The 17,762-nt window shown below is 38.8% G+C and overlaps 1 protein-coding gene and 1 pseudogene across 11 annotated transcripts in view; one reads left to right on the top strand and one right to left on the bottom strand.

Annotated features, from left to right (window-relative positions):
- Fmnl2 (formin like 2) overlaps nucleotides 1-17,762 on the bottom strand; it is a 277,669-nt gene that overhangs the window by 86,659 nt on the left and 173,248 nt on the right. For all 11 annotated transcript variants that reach the window (XM_063259092.1, XM_063259096.1, XM_063259095.1 and 8 more), the window contains exons 3-4: nucleotides 13,034-13,114; nucleotides 8,320-8,396 (exon numbers count right to left, since the gene is read on the bottom strand). In XM_063259092.1, the coding sequence (XP_063115162.1) occupies nucleotides 8,320-8,396; nucleotides 13,034-13,114 (158 nt within the window). The remainder of the gene's footprint in view (nucleotides 1-8,319; nucleotides 8,397-13,033; nucleotides 13,115-17,762) is intronic.
- Nucleotides 15,335-15,951, top strand: LOC100723497 (S-phase kinase-associated protein 1-like; annotated as a pseudogene).

Genomic DNA, 17,762 nt, shown 5'->3' with positions numbered 1-17,762 from the left:
AGGAACAGGGCTGCTTGCTGATAAGGCTAAAGTTTCCAAAACAGCCACACACATGATCTTACAACATCCACTTTTAGATATGTATTTTAAATAATTCCTATGATGCTAGGTCTCAGAGACATTGAACAGTCTTACACTTCAAAACAGTAAAATATACATATTTTTATTATTGGCAAGAGACCTTTGAGGCTGCAACTCTCTACTGATATCAGATGACTAGCTGTTCACACTCAGGAACCTGAGCTTCTCTGAGGTCTTCCCACTGGTCTGGCCATAAGCTGTGATTGCACAAAGCAAACTGACCCTTGGTATAGGGTATTGACTTAATACAAAAATAATAACAAAGGTCCAGAAGTTTCAGGGAAGTCTCAGTTTCACATCTTCTATCTCAGCTGCTCACTAATTCAGAAGCTGAGAAAAACATCCATGAAGCTCCTCCGAGGTGATTCTTCAGACATTGCCTCCCAAGAATACAGGTCATTTCAACCACGAGCACCCTCAATCTCACTTAGGATATTCAGTCACAAAAAGGGTAAGAGGACATTGGTCCAGGTGAATAAAATGTAAAAATAAAAGTCAGTAGGAAATAGACAAGTAAGTCAGGCTAAATTCCCTTGACTCACAATGCTTTGATGCAGGGATAAAGATTAATTGGTTTATCTTCACTTCGAAATCCTCATGGATGCCTCCATTTCTCCTTGCTGATTTTGAGGGTCTTCAGGACATTTTCCATGTGAAAGGTAGGAGCCTGATGCATCTGTCATTAAGAGCCAGCTAGGGAGAAAAGGCCCTTCCTCTGCTTTAATTTCGTGAGTGAATGTGTGCTTCTAAACTGCATGGTTCTCAATGGACATTTGATGTGACCCTGTCACTGTTACATCAGCTTATAAAAGACATGTCAGCAATAAGAATATGGATTATAAGAGAAAGGCAGCCCTCACTCCAGCCCTGTCCTCCTGGCCCCTGTTCCTTATCTGCTTAGGACGTTCTCTATTAAAGAGAATAGCTGAGAGAGCCCATCTGTGTAAAAGAAAAAGTAAAGAAAGAAAATAGGCAAACATAAAACCGGCAACTTCAAATGCAGTATCTTGAATCTAAAGGCATTAAAAGAAGATGAATCCTTCATTTTGCAGATTTATGTATTTGAATCATGCAATGACTATCATATTTCATGTTCTTGGAGTAAATTATTTCCATTTTCATCTCTGTGCATGCTATGCACCCTTTAATATGCTGCCAATAGGCAAATGGTTTCAAATTGAGTGATTATAAGTTTTGGAAAATGGAATTATTTTCTGACTCTGAGAGCCTACACTACTTCCTGAGAGCCTCACAGATTCATGTGTAATTACCATATGTTGTAAATCTGAATTTAGGCAAATTCCAAATCAGATGCTTAAAAGCTGGAAGACAGTGATAGTGAAAAATAGTGCTGGAAAAAACCTGGACTCAAAGAAAAGATGTCAGTATTCACTGCTAAACTGTAAACTGCTCAAAGCTTTGCTTCAGAGGTTTTTGGTCTGACTGCCTCCCCAGTTCTTAGGACCTCTATGTTCTCACTGAAACACTGAGTCTGAAGGGACCCTGCTGGCTTTCTGAGATCAAGCAAAACAGCCAAAAGATGTACAAGACAAAGGGTCAAAAAATGAATTCCCTTTGCAGATCCCCTTTAAAGTGAGATCTTATGGACAGATATAGGAAATGAACTTGCTGAAAAATCATGGAAAAAAAAGAGAAAGATAAGCATCACCAAATTCAACACTAGATACTAAATCTGTTAGGCAATGTTGTAAACTGATTCTCAAAGCACACTCCGTTTATCATTAAGGGTCTCTCAAATTCCCTCAGGGCATCTGTAAGGATAAAACTATTTTCATTAAAATAGTAAGTTGCGCTCTTTTTACTCTGTTCACATTTACTCTAACATTCGTACTATAAAAAATAAAACAAAAATAAAATAAGAGCAAAATTGCTGCCACCAAAGAGTATACCTATTGTATTGTTCACCCCCTGCAATCAGAAAAGGAATTTTTTTTTAAAAAAGCCAGACTTATTTAAGAACACTCTGGGGGCTGGGGATTTAGCTCAGCGGGGTAAGCGCCTGCCTTGCAAGCAGGCGGTCATGAGTTCGATTCCCGGTACCGATAAAAATGAAAAAGATTTAAGTAATAAAAATTACTGGTTTATTAAAACTTGATTTTGAGTATATACCTTTTCAATTTTCGGTGTGACAAAGAAGCTTACAGAAAACACTTCTGCTGCACACACAGGTATCATGGTTATTTCGAGGAAAAGCACTCGGACAACTGTTTGGTCACAGCTGAACTAGCCACTGCTTGTTGTACCAAGGACTGGACCCAAGGTCTTCATAGTAAATTATACCCCAAGCTCTTGTTTATTTTATTGTCCATGCAGGGTTCATTCTTGCCATTATCCTGCTCAGCCTCCCAGAGTGCTGGGGTTACAGACATCAGTCACTACCCCCAGCTCACCTTCCTATATAGACTGCCAATTTACTTGTAAAAAATGACTAATAAACTGTGGTTATACTGTATGGGATAACTGGAAAATACTGATAATATATGCAGTGAGTCTGTCATTTCAGGGAAAATAACACAATATTTGTGAACAATAACAAAATTTGATCATTGAAGCAAAAATAATTCTAGGAAACCTGCATGCAACACCAATTTGATGGCTCCCAATACTTAAAAAGTATGCTCTGATGAGACTGGTGATTGTTAACAACTGTGATTAAAAAAAAAAAAAAACACACACAGAACAACATGTTCCAACACGTGAAAGAACAGAATAATCTCAGGGCAACAATGTTTTCTAAATGATTAATGCATGAGGCTGACAAATCATATCACAAGATCTACAGGTAAAAATACATTTATCTATCCATATGCATTCAAAGCAAAGATGACACAATGGATTTTTTTAGCATTCTTTTTTAAAACATTTTTTGTTAGTACATATTTGCCATACATAATAATCACATTCATCACAGGGAATTGTAGCAGTACACAATTTGTCTTAATTCTTCTTTTTTAAGCATTTCCTTCCCCTCCTCTTTCAACCAGTTTTTCTCCCTCCCCATTTACAAAAGCTTTGTTTCCAAGTTTTCCCTTCCATTCTCTTTGTAATCCCTTTCAGTTCCTTCTTTTCCCCTGCCCTCTCCCTTGTTCTCTTTGCATTTCACAGTGAATTTTAACATACTAGAACACAGAAAGTTCACTGATAGTGTTGTGGTTTAAACAGGAAGTGCCCCCAGTCTCATGTGTTGAATGAAGGGTCCATTTCCCAATGTAGCAATATTCAGAGGTAGAGTCTAAAAGGTATCTGCGTCTTGAGGGTACTGACCTCACTGATGGATTAATACACTGATGAGTTCACGCTGAATGGGCATGTCAGACAGAAGTAGGTCATTCAGGGGCATGCCACTGAGGGGTACATCCTGTCCCTGGTCCCCTCCTTTCTCTCTAGTTTTTTCTCTCTCTGCTTGGTGGCAATTCTGCCTTGAAGCCTTGTCTGTGATCACACAGACAAAAACTTCTAAAACCATAAACCAAAATAGACTTTTCCTCCTTTAAGTGGCATATGTCAGGTATTTTGTCCCACCCATGAAAAGCTGACTGATGTGATGTAGTTTCAGAATCCACATTACAACCATATCTTTAAAAAATGATTACTGCTTGTTGAATTTTGCTTATACTATCAAAAAAATCCACAATTATAAAAAAAACTTAAAAATTCCTTTTTCTAAGGAATTTTCATCTTAAAATCCAAGTTTTCTTCATATACATAAAAATAATATGCAGTATCAACAAATCAAATGTAAACACAGATAAGAGAATCTAGCTGTCTTCTATTCGCCAAACACTAAAGAGATCTACCAAGGTTTTTTCTAAAAACCTACTCCTGTCAATCATTTTGAGAAGTTACATTTTATGAAACAATATCAAAATATTTATTTTATATTTATATGAAGTAAATGTTTATTAAATATTGTCATTAAATGAATAATTTAAAATTTACTAATTTCAAGTCTAGTATATGCATAGATACAACCAACATAAACAAAAGCTTACTGAGTTTAAAAATAGATGATTTAATAAATAAATTTATTTATTAAAAATAAAGAGTATCAAGGAATCTTGATACTAAAAAAATCTGAGCTAAACTGGCTTGAATAATGAGACTTAAATTTGGGCATATCTAAGTTCAAATATCAGCGCTTCCAAGTGGTGTAAAATCAAGTAAGACCCTTAGTAGGTACCCTTCAGTATTCTCGCCATGAAATGAATGAATGAGTCCCAGGACAGCCAGACAGACTCACACACCCATACATACTGCATACACCTTAAGAGCAGCCCTGGTTACTCTCCAGCATTTCATTTCACCTGTTAGCCTGGTCCAGCCAGTACTGATTTCAGCAAGGCCTGGCAGTCCAAGGGAAAAGATGCTTGCTAAGCAGTTCCTCGGCTCCTTTTGTACAAATCTTTCCCCTCCCTGCCAAGTTATCACAAGCCTCTCAGAACTGCATCCCTGGTTTTCTAACACCCCATAGGATAAAGTGAAATGAGCACCTTTCAGAACTTCTGTGACCTTGTGCTCAGGATGAAAAGTAATTTTCCATCATTATAGGCAGTTTTACTTAAATAAATTGCCTGCCAGACAGATCACTTATACTCCACATCTACACAGTGAAGCCAGTAAATCTATCCAGCTCACTCATACTGACATTTGAATCCTATGACCCTGATATCCAAAGCATCGTGACATCTTCCCACTCACATGTTCCTCAGTGCATTTTAACAGCGCTTGGTTCATTTCAAGGGTATTTCAAGTAATTTCAGGGACTTGGATAAGTCATAATCCAATTCCTATCTACTCTTATTGTTCCTAAGAGTGAGTGAATGGGATTATGTGTAGCCCAAGCCTTATTTCAATTTGGCTCAAAGAAAATTAATTTTCTTTCTTGGAAGATTGCTCCATTTATAGAGTTTTAGGCTTATATCAAAACTCAGACCAAACCCGTTGCTTGACAAAGCTATAGTTTAGAGTGTTATCTCAGAGAAGCTCAATAACCTTGAAATGCAAGCATGTGCCAAGAATAATTTTTTCAGGACAAGTAGATTTTTATAATGCAATCCCCCCTTTTCATTTCTGGGAACCACAATCTTCAAAATCCCCTATGTGTTAGGGTCATTTTAGATGAAGAAAGTAATATTCTCTGCATAAAATCCTTTATATATATATATATATATATGACTGTAGAATTGTTAGGATATTATTTGTCACAAGACTAATGTGGATTGATAACTGGTGGTCAACTAGTAACACCAGCTGGACTGAATCAGCATGGTGCCGAGCATGGATGATCCAAGAGGACTGAAACAGACTTGCATGACTGTCTGGGCTCTAGGCCTTCAGCTGCACTCATAGTGAGGCATTGTTATGGGTTCTAGGTCTTCAGCTGGACTCATGCAGGACACTGCCATGGGATCCAGGCCCTCAGCTGGATACTCTGGGTCTCTGTGTAGACAGATTTCCTGAACTGTCTTTTGTATTTGACTCTTTGGGTGACCACTGTAAAATAATACTGTAAATTATGTGTCCTGCATTGTCCTATTTTCCTTGCAATGACGGACTATAACACCTAGCAATAAACAATAGATACCATATATTGAGTAACTACTATATATCTGACCCTCAATGAGATCATTTTTAAGATCTCATTTAAACTTTACAATGCTCCCAAGAGCTAAGTATAAGTGCCCAATTTTATACAGGAGAAGCTAACTTAGGTCACATGGTAAGTGCAGACCATTTCTGTAGATTACATAAGGTCAAACAACTAAAAGGAGCATAGCAAAAGTTTACATCAAGATCTGCTTCCGTGAAACAAATGGGCATCCAACTCCCTATCAGCTTACCTTAAACAGTAAAATAAAACATACAGATCTCTTATATAGCACCTTGCCTTCCATAAATTTCCCATGGTACTGATTAGTTTTATCATTAAGTAATTCTTCAGAAGAGTTCCCAATTAAATGACATCAAGTCAGTTAGTTTACATAATAAAGAACGCAGGGCTTAAGTTTATGGATGGTCAATATAAAATCCTGGTGTGTGGTTTTATTCCATCAAAGTTTATGCCAGTAATTGGTTGCATACACCAGACAAGGCATCTCCATAAATTCTTCTACAGCTAAAGCTAAAGCTTTCTCAGAGTGTCTCACATAAGCTGTTGGCAAAGGAAAACTTTAGTTGGTGTAGATGAAAGAAATACAAGAATCTTTCAGCCTGTCTACGGTATCCTATACAACGAACCACTCCAATTGCTTGCAGACTGCACTGGCTTCAACCCAACAAAGACTCTTCTACTCAGCCAACTTTGGATTGAAAATGATCATTTTGTTTTGGTATTTGATGGTCAATTTCACATTATTTCAGCAATGCTTAAAGAAGTGCTTTTTGACAATTTGTAGAAATCCTGGCTGAAATTCACCCCACCATTTTCAGTTAAGAAGCACCAAGACAGGGGGTTGGGCTATAACAACTAGAATCTCATTTCTGATCCATAAACATTGGAAAATATTTCAGTTTCCTAAGTATGGATGCCCAAGTGCATTAAACTACCACCACTTTCACCCTCAATAGACAAGCTTCAGATCTTTGATTCAAGAACTCTGATTATCTTAATTCTTTTCAGAGAAAGAGCTGCCAAGGTAAGCAATTCAGAAGACGGTACAGAGAATTTAAGCCAAAGCACCTGGCTCTACAGCTGTAGACTGTGTATGATTCACTCACCATCTCTGGTCCTTACTCTTTGTATCTGTAAAGTGAGGGATTAAGCAATCCTTAATTTCACTTCCAATTCTAAAATTATGACTACATGAACCATTTTGCTACAGTCCAATTTTGGGGGACAAAGGCAAGGAACACTTCATTTTCTGAAGACTTGGTTCTCAAAGTGGCAAGCCTACAAAGTTACTCTTCAGGAAATGAACATTCTCACCCAAATGTTTTACTGTTGTTTGTTTGTTTTTTTGGCAGAATATAGGTGAGTAGTACTGGGAGTGAACCCAAAGCTTCATGCACTCTTACCACTGAGCCACTCCCCCAGACATACCCAAAAGCTTACTCTAACTGGGTTAATTAACCATCTGAAAGGCTTATACTAGACACAGTCTAAAGCAGAAGTAAAATATTATCTATGTAATATATTTGACTCTGTAAAATTATAATTATGCATACAGAATTTCATTTTTGACTGACATGCAAAAGTTATCATAGAACATTCTAAAAGACAAAACACTATCTATGGCCCTCTCATTGAAAAATCTGAGAATGGGCACTTCTTACATAACTAAAGCCATAAAACAGGATATCTGATATCATTGTGTCTTTCAGATGAACCCTCAGTATTTTAAAGTACTGCAATTATACCATCCCAGTAGTGAGAAAGAATGTAATAAAGCTCATTCTTTCCTTAGGCAAAGCACCCGTGTTGTTGTATCCAAGAAACCTTCAGAGCTGCTCAGTTCAGAGATTCCCTGAACATGATTTCTCACCATGGACTTACATTTTATGGTCCCAAGATTAGAGGTGTAAGAAGAGAGATTCAGAATGTGTCTGAGTGCAACAAGACAGGGCAGGTAACATAACTCTACTTTCCATTCCATTCTGGCCAGAAGCTCCAAAGAATTGAGAAAAGGGGAATAGAACAGCTTAAAACTAGCCAGCTTGGAAAACTACAGTGAAGGCTTAAAGACTTTGCAGAATTGCAGACTGACCATACTCTTAAGAACTTCTAACTTGCCAGAGAACTGCTGTGTATATATTCACACAGACACTATCATGAACCCCCACTTCCTTTTTGGCAGTACTGGGAGTTGAACCTAGGGACTTCACACTGAGCTATATCTGCAGTCCCTTTTTAACTTTTTAATTTTAGGGTCTTAATAAATTGTCCTAGATGGACTCAAACTTGTGACCCTCCGCCTCTCGGAATGCTGGGATTATATGCATATGACAGCATCCCTGATTGAATTGCCAGTTTTTATCACATCCAAGGCAAAAAAAAAAAAAAAAAAAAAAAAGTAGAACTATTATAAATAGCCCAGATTGAGAACTCTTCCCTCTTCTAATTCTTGCACACTGAGTAGTTCAAATACTAAAAAAAGAAAATACACTGAATCTCAGTCTTCTTATAGTGACCAATAAGAAGTTTAATTCTTGGATATGATTCATTCACTCTGCAAACTGTCCAAAGACCTTAGAGTTAAGGGGTGAACAAGGCATACTTACCCAATGTGATTTGTTCTTAAAGAAATTTCCAGTTCTCTTAACACTTGTGTAGATTCTTGAACACGCCTTCTGAATTTCTATAAATTTAAGAACACATACTCTCACAAAACAATCGTTTGCAACTGCCACAATTACAGCTCACCCATAGTAAGTGTAATGCAATATAGAAATATCCTTACTTCTAAAGCAGGTGACTTTGACTTTTTTTTTTTTACAACAACACAAATCTTTCTTCTCATAGAAAATTATGATAAAGGACTGGAAAAAATACTTATCTCACATAGCATCTTTGAGTTAAGTAGATAATCTTTTCTACATCATATATTCACTAACATACCTATGAGTTAAAGAGCCCCAAGACTACCTTCAGTTTCAACAATTCCCCAGGAGAACTCAACATGTGGCACTTCTCATGGTTATGATGTACTAGAGCAAAAGAACACAAAGCCGAATCAGTCAAAAAAAAAAGATGCCTGGGATCAAGTACACAGGAATCGAGGTGCAAACTTCCAAAAGGCCTCTCTGGCTAGGAGTCACAGGTGACAACACACATGAAGTTCACTAGGGACTCAGTGTCCAGGATTCTCACTGAGGGTGGCTCAGAGGTTCTGCCTCCCTTGCTTGTGACAAAATTCCACATTTCCAGTAGAAAAACAGGTACTCAGTACAAACCATATTGTTTTCCCCAACAGTTTAGGCACACGGAGCCATTCCTAAGGAATGGTGGGGACCCTCTTAAAATACAGATGCCATCAAGAGCCAAACCTGCAAACAGGCCTAAGAACAGTAGTCTAAGACCTGTTATACCAATGCTTTTCTGTGCAACTTAACACATTCTAAAACAAAAGAATAAGACAATCAGAATTAGCTCTGTCCCCAGTCCTTATGTGGAAGGTCCCTTCCATGATGCATAGTCTCCACTATTTTCCACACACAACTCTTTTGCCTATCAAAATCCTACCTGCCCCTTCAGCACTCCCCTCTCTGACACCTCTCTCCCTGCTCCCCAGCCACAAGTGCAAAGGTAACACAGTCAGCAGCTCCACACCACTGACAATGGCTTCTATGGCTTTGGAGACAGATGACTGAAGACAAAGCAAATGGTGGAAATGGGGATCTCAGAACGTACGGTGGCAAAAGCCATGCCATACATAGGGAGCCCATGGCCCAAAGCAGACTCGGAATCTGCTCAGGACAGTTAGAAAGCCTTTCACTTCCTCACAGTTTCTCTCTAATGCAACTCCCAAAACACCTTTAAAAAAAGACGTTCTTTCATTTTTAGAATATAGATGTAGTAGGATATGGGAAATAACAATATCCCTAATGTGACAAAAGAAAAAAGAGAGAGAGGGTCCCATTTTCTGCAGGGTCTTTCATGATTTGAAGGCCCAAAGTTTCCTGGACAGTCTTCCTGCAATGAGGCTGGGCAACGCAGCACCTGGCAGGAAGGGGACACAGGCAGGATGGTTAAAGGGTCTGCTCACTCTTTAAACTCTTCCCATGGAGGAAAAAATTAGGAATGGAGTAAAAAGAAGACATTGGTGAGGCAGGTAGTTCTGCAGTCTGGATACAGAAGAGAAGAGAAAGGAGATAAAAACATTTCTGTTCTGCATTTACTCAAAGGAAAGAAAGTAGGGGTCACAGTCACATAGCTCAGGCAGGCGTTTCCAGCACTGTAAAGCAGCTACTCCTGTCGGTTGCTGAGCCTAAGCCTCAGTCTCAATCTCAGGCCCCTGCACCTGTGGCATTCCAAGCTGGGGGTTAGGTATAGTTCCGACTCGCTCCTTGCAGCCTTGGCTCATCCCATCTCTGCCTCCTGCTGTCTTAGGACTCGGTCATCTCTTACACATCATGCAGCACAGAGCATAACAGAGTGTAAGGATCAGCTGAAGGGCTAAAAAATGTGTATCACCAGAAGCTAACTAAATCAAGACACTGCGCTAATAGTAGTAAAAGCAACAGCTAACATTTCCTAGGCACCAGGCCCAGCCTCCACATCTGCAAGTACGTGAGAACTGAGGCAAGCTACACTCCTTTGCCCATTTACTACCTTACCTTGAGAACGGCTCGCTTTTCTGTTGGATTCTGGACCAGAGAGTGGCCTTGGCATCCATTTCCCTAATGCATCGACAATGAGTGCTAACAGTCTGTACTTCTAAATGTATCCAGGATGCTTTAAAACACTTCCAAGAGGATGCTTTAAAACACTTCAAAGAGAAAGCATGTGCCCATGGGAACCAGCAAAAGGAGCAGGCAGGATCAGCTGCTGTACACTTATTTCCCTTTCTGGAAAAGGAGAGTCCAGGATGAGCCCAGCGAGGTCCTAAGCCCTGGTGAGCCACACTATAATAGGTTTCATGGCATTACCGCAGCGCCACCAATGACGAGGCTCCTTTCTTCATGGGCAAGAGCTTTGTCTACGCCAGACATGAACACACTCTTGCTCAAACCATAGACTAATACTGCCTGGCATTAAGAGAGAAGGCTGAGTCTGAGATACCCAAGAGAGGCCTAATGTAAGTTACCTAATTTAGGCTCTTCATTGTCTGCCCTACAGGGTGTCACTTAAAACTATTTAGGAAAAATATAAAGAATACACTTAAGAGTTTTCTTCTGAAAAAAAGAGGAAAGTATCTTCTATTCAGTTTGAACAAAAGATTAATAACTCAACTACTGGAGGACTCTAGTCCAGTTCAAGGAAGACTGCTCAGCTGAACGGCTAAAACTTAAAGCACTGATCTGAAATCTTCCCATCATTACCATCACCCTCTACAGCTGTGAATTTTAAGCTCATTTTAAAGGCAAGCCATGCCTATTTTACACAAATCTTCTTTTCAAGCTTTAAGCATTACAATTACGTTGTGTGGAATATATCCTTTCCCACTGCCAGCTCCTGATAGAAATCTTACTAAAGCAGGGGTGATTAATCCAAGATTGAGCTTATTTTTTTTCTCAGCTGACTGACTAATCTTAAAAGATGAAGCACAGACCTAGCAAGGCCATTCAGATGAACACATGCTGTTCAGGGCAGAGATATTAGAAGTAAAGGTCCAGACAGTTATCATTTGTCCTGCTCCTCTTGATTATTTATGAAGGACCAAAACACCTTTCTGAAAAGCCCAGTGGTTGTTCTGCTTTTGTATTCTCTATCTTGACCCAGAAACAATTGCTCTCAAGGGGAACTGAGACCACAATCAGAGCAAGCCTCCATCTGCCTCTAAGCACCCTTCTCATCACAGGCTGGGGGCTGGGAACCTATGCAGCACTCCCAGGGAGTTTGTGTATTCTCTGCTTTCTTTTCAGAATGTGAAAAATGTAGAGACTTATTCTGGAGTGGAACATACTCCGCATGCAAGGAAACATCAGCATTCCTGCCCTACTCAGCTCAAGATGCAGTGCCCAGTGCTGGGGCTGAGCAGCTGGCCTAGAGTTTACAGACTCAAGAAAACCTCCAGAAATCTACTCTAAAATAGAATCTGCTGCCCCATGCAAAGAAATAATATAGAGAAACAGCTGCTTTCTATGCAGGGGGATGTGTTTTGTGTGGGGTGGTGTATCTTCCCTCATAAGGTTGTTGTATTCCCAAGAAAAACGAAGAAAAATGAGTAAGAATTAAGAATTAAGTGGCTGCTTTCTTCAAAAAAAAAAAAAAATGTGTCCTATATTTCTGACGAAGTACTTAACAATTAAGATTTTTTTACAGTGACAATCTTAGAAGATAAGGAATGCTTGTTATTTTCAAGTCTTATTTGACATGGAGAAAACAGTGACAATCTGTACTCTACCTGCATCATCACTCCCACATTTTACTCCCTTTTGTGTGTGAGACCACAGGACAAACGGAAATATAGCTATTTGCCTTTAGTTGACGGCTTTGGAAGAATGGAAGTAAGAAGGGTTAGAGGGCAAAACATGAAGAGAATGGAGAAATTTTTTTAAAAAGTCAAGAACCCGGAAAACAGTGACTAACCAAGAGAGAGAGAGAGTGCCTTTCTTTTCTCCTGAGTCATACATCGAAACAAAAGAGGGAATTCAGAGAGAAATATTTTCTGCCAGAGCCTTGAAAGCAGGAATTATAGAGGGTCAAGGGAAAAACAAGTGCTATCTGGTGAAGAGCCCCTTCATCCATCCTGAGCAAAAGACAGCTCTGCACTGAGACATCCCAGGACTGATCCAGGCTGCGGGGCTGTGCCAGGCTACATGCTTTGCCACAAGGCATCAGTTTAAACCAATTGTGTGGCTGCACAAAGCAGAGCTTGTTTGTAAAAGGAGAGAGTCAGTTGAGAATGGAATCAGCTATTCTCCCTTTACCTTCTTAGAGTCCGGGGCAGGGCCTAGCATGCAGGAAGCTGCTAAACGTATCAACCTAGGACACGGGTACACAGCTGGGATGTTGAAGGTCCCTGGAAATCACCAAGGCAAGAAAGACAAGTGTTCCCTTTGGCCAGCTCATTAAGGTCTGACCACCTCTGGACTGGACTCACTGCCCTGTGTAACTGGGAGTAACAGTGAGTCAATAACCATCAGAAGTACTTGACTCCTATCTAAGAAAACACTTTCAAACATATCTTTAATTGAAGAGGTTTTTCTTGTCTTCTTGGGTTGTTGGCTGTTTTCCTGAAGGCTCTGGCAGAATCAGTGCAAAACAAAGCAAAACCTCTTCCAATGTAGTGGGACTCTATCCACTAAAGAAGCAGCCACAAATCTACCTTACCTTCCTGGTGACAGCTGGATCGAGATAGCCTTTGAGCTTCTGAATATACGTGTGGGGAGGATTCTTCACCTGGAATCGTTCCTGCAGGAAGCACAAAAGTGAACAACATGAAAAGTACGAAGGCTTGAGACGGGCACAACAGATTCACGTCACTGACCCAGGTCTAAAATGTCTCCTCAGTATGAACGTGACCCTGCAGTGTGTAATAATCATTACACACTAACTGTTCTGAATCTTTAAAGCAGATTACGTGATCCTCCCCTGTACAGGATGAAACTGAAGATCAAAAAAAATACAGCCCCTCCCCCAGGTAACACAGCCAGTCAGTGGCCTGCGGGCATTTGGGTCGCTGTCTGTCCAGCTCCAGAGTCTGGGCTGCTTTCTCTGTAGGGCTGCAGCACCCTCTTTAGAAATCATGACTTGTTCAACCTGTTTCAGGTCATCTTTTACCACACAGTAGTTGAGATCCTTCAATGTTGGTAAATCTTTCATTTTTTGTAATTTAGTATTTGGATAGTTTCAAAGATGTGACTCAAACTAGATAAAACTAAGATGAATAATTGGTGTATTGCTAAGAGAATGGAATGTGGGAGCGTGTGAGTGTGCACACATGCATGTATGTGATTACTGATGGGTTCCTAAAGCGGGTCCAAGTTAGAAAATCCTCTATTATTTTGAACAGGTATATACAGGCACAGTTTTATAGTGTATATACAATGAGAGATAATACAAAAAATCATGATTGGAGGACCGATGTAGAGAAGGGTTGTAATCCAGAAGACAAATATAGTAAGTATACTCCCGAGAAGTGGACAATGTGACATTTTTGGATCTCAGTAGCTACAGAGGAGCTGGGTTTATACAGCTTACCTCACTAGTTCTTAGGAGTCACAACTGTGTAGGGGTGGGGTAGGTGTATACCATATTTTGCCAAAAAGAAAGGTTAACTAGTTTTAAAAGAAAGAGTTGTCATTTAATCAGTTCTAAAACGAAAAAAAAAACAATGCCATGAAATAAGAATGATTTAAGATTTTCAGTATACTTAGAATCTATGCTTTCATGATTCTATGTTCTTTTCTACACGCAACCCAAAAGGTGTTTTCCTAGCAATCTCTTTAAACTGACTGTGCTTTTTCCACAATGGAATTTTTTGGTATTTCACAACAATGATAAACTAATATGATTCACCATTTGTCTATCCCATATAACCTGGTACTTCTCCAACACTCAGAGTCATCCTCACTTGATTACAAATTTAAAAATGCTAAGGATCATCTTATTAGACCTGAAAAGAACATGCTATTGAAGTATTCCTGAAAAAAATATTTTAACACTTTATAAAAGGGCGAAGTTTGTATACCTATTAAAACATCTATTAAACGCCTATTAAAATTTCCAGCCAGGCATGGTGGCACATGCCTGAATTTCCAGCACTCTGGGAGGCTCAGGCAAAAGCACAAGTCACAGCCCAGCTGAGCAACTTAGCAAGACTGCATCAAAGTTTAACAAAAGTCAAAAGGAAGCAGTGCAAAACAAAGCAAAACCCCTTCCAATGTAGTGGGACTCTATCCACTAAAGAAGCAGCCACTAGGATGTACGTGAGTATAATCTCACATACCACAAATACAGTAATTATTATTACTATTACCATTTCCCTTTATTTAAATATAACTGGGGTAACTTGACAATAGATAAACTGCATCTCAAAAAAAAAAGCTACTGAAGAGAGCAACATACAGTTAATTATTCCCAAATTTTCTACCCTGAGAGCAATTTCTAAGCAACAATTTACAAGCAGTCAACATGTCTAGTACTGTGACTGTGTATGAAGTCATTTTAATACTACTTTATTTAGAGATCAGAGGTGATCTTGTCCTCAGAGATTTAGCATTAGTCTAGGTGAAGCCTAACATAATCTCAAAAAGCACTAAAAAATGAACCCTTAAGCCATTCATGATTGCCAACTTTATGATGACAAAAGCTGATATTAGAGAGCTATTGGGATATTAATTAAAGGTATGCTTTCTAATAATACAATTCTAATTATTCAAATTTTTAAAATCCAGTTATGATTTAAGCTGTGCTCCTTTTTACTATTGCAAATATAGTTATACTATTCAGTTGTTGAATTCAATTCAATTCAAATTCATGTTCAAACACTGAAAAGTCTGAGAACTAAACATATTTTTCCCATAAGAAATAATAGTAGTAGCGGCTTCATCTGAGCCTTCCTCCTGCATGTGGGAACGTTTTCCTGCTCACAAATGCTTCACACCCACAATCCTCCAAAGACTGAACACCATGCCTTCAATTCAGCTGCAGCGTTCTGAGGGCGAGGTATCTGAAGTTGATGAAATTGCCACACAATCTGTGCTTATCAAGACCATGTTTGGCGATTTGGGAATGATGATGGAGATGATGATCCAGTTCCTCCACCAAACACTAATGCAGTGATACTAAAAAAAAATAACACCATTCAGTGGTGCACCCATCACAAAGATGACCTTTCCTCTTGAGAATGATGAGAACAAAGAAAAGTAAACAGATGATATCCCTGTCTGGGACAAAGAATTCCTGAAAATTGATCAAGGAACCCTTTTTGAACTTATAGTGGCAGCAAACTACCTGAACATCAAAGGTTTGCTTGATGTTACATGCAAGACTGATGCCAATATGATCAAGGGGAAAATCCCTGAGGACATTTGCGAGACTTTCAATGTCCAAAATGTCTTTACTGAAGAGGAGGAGGGAGCCCAGGTACCCAAGGAGAACCAGTGGTGCCAAGAGAAGTAAAATGTTGTGCAGGACACTAACACTATAAGGATTGTTGCAAATACTAGTTGCACTGCTGTTTGTAATTGTTTATACGAATGTGTTGCAGCAGCAAGTCAACTTGTATTAGCAGAATACTGTGCTCACCGCATGTGTGTAATCTGAGTACAGATTCCACACTAATAGTTGAATTACTTCTACTCTGAACAAAAGTTGCAGCTTTTCTTTACTCTGAATAAAAACTCAACTTTGGGTTCTTCACAGAAAGCTGACAATTTGTAAAGTGATTTCTTTTTGTAAAGTGATTTCTACCTATTTATTACTCAGTGAGCTTTTAAAAGTTGGCACTGTGAATAAAACACCTTGCAACAAGTTTTTTGAAATAGAATTAACAAAATATTATATGATATTCAGAAACTGGGAAAAGGCTACTTGAAGTAACTGTTCCCAGTAGGGCTGCTCAGACATCTCCCTGCCTCCCAAAGTCAACCAGTGTCACTGGTGTAGATTAGCCTGTCTGTTGCAGGGCTCCCTTAGGGTGAATCTGAAAACTTGTTTTGTTTTTAAATTTTTAATCTTCTCTACTTTGAATATGTTGCCAAGAGACTCAGTAACTACCAAGTTTATGGTTTATAAGAGAAATGTTAGGCATGTTTATCACACTGATGTATTTACATGACAAAGACGCCCAGAGTCTTAAAATACAGCTGCTGTTCCACATGGTATCTCTTTATAAGGAATCTCAGCCTAGCCAGGCCTGGTGGCACACACCTATAATCCCAGCATTGGGGAGGCCGAGGCAGGAGAACTGCTAGGAGGTCAACTGCCAGTTTGGACTACACAGTGAGAACCTGTCTCAAAAAAAGAAAAGTAAGCAGGGACACCTTTTGACTTGGATCCTGCCCTAAATCATAGATCCTGTAAGAAAACCACATATTCGAATTCACAGAGAAATTTCTTTTTGTTCCTTGTGGCTTTGTTTTGTTTTGTTTTCTCACTCCTTTCCTGTCTTCTTCACCTGTTTATTGAAGTTTGTGGAATTTTCCTGTGTCTTATCTTTTTTTCATATTTTTATTTGATTTTTTCCCATTCTTCCTTAATTTTCTCCTTTTTATTTTTTCTGTTACTTTTAGTCCCCATTATAATTTTTTCTTTTATCATCTATTTCTTGCTAGTTTTTTCTCTTACATTTACACAATTCTGTAAACATCCTTCTACTCCCCAATAGAATCTTTTATATCATTTCTCTCTCCTTTCTCGTATCATATAAAGTATCAATTTTTCCTTTTGTATTCTCTCATTCCCAAACTCTATATCTTTAATAGTATAACCATAAAGCTTTATTGATCTTTCAATAATTCATTAATTCTGAAAATTTTTGTTGAATTCGTTTCTACTATTGGCAGAGATACAGCCATCACAGTTAGTACATATTAGCTTTAAATCAATACTTGGATGGTCTTATTATTTACACCATAATTGTAGATTTCTTCTCTATGGTTGAGGGTGATACACAGTTGGTTTTATGGCATATTAGTATCCAGTTTGTCTGGGACAATACTACTGCAGCTGACTTGCTTGATATTACCAGGACTGCATTACTGGTATTATTTCTCTGTAAGCCAACACACAGATTACTGTCAATACTAGAGTACATTCCCAGAGAATTCTGTATCAGGTGAATTACACCACATTCTTCCCTCCTAAATTAACCAAAGTGGTTGGATCTTGGTGCTGAGCCAAAGACTGTAAATAAACACGTCCAAATTACTGTACTTCACTGAAAAGCAACTAAAGAGATCTCTATACTAACAATAGTCTTTACACTATAAATGTCCGCAAGCCTCAACACAAAATGACCAATAATTAAATACCTTGAATGATGCTCAACATGACTGGTAAGTATATTAATTTAATAAGGCCTCAACTTCAGATACATCAAATAAAAATACTGATG

Source organism: Cavia porcellus, unplaced genomic scaffold (assembly GCF_034190915.1).
Source record: "Cavia porcellus strain 051 isolate PalLab524CR breed Dunkin Hartley unplaced genomic scaffold, mCavPor4.1 scaffold_12, whole genome shotgun sequence".
Lineage (NCBI taxonomy): Eukaryota > Metazoa > Chordata > Mammalia > Rodentia > Caviidae > Cavia > Cavia porcellus.
Note: the sequence above shows the minus strand (reverse complement) of the source record. Positions and strands in the feature narration are given on the sequence as shown.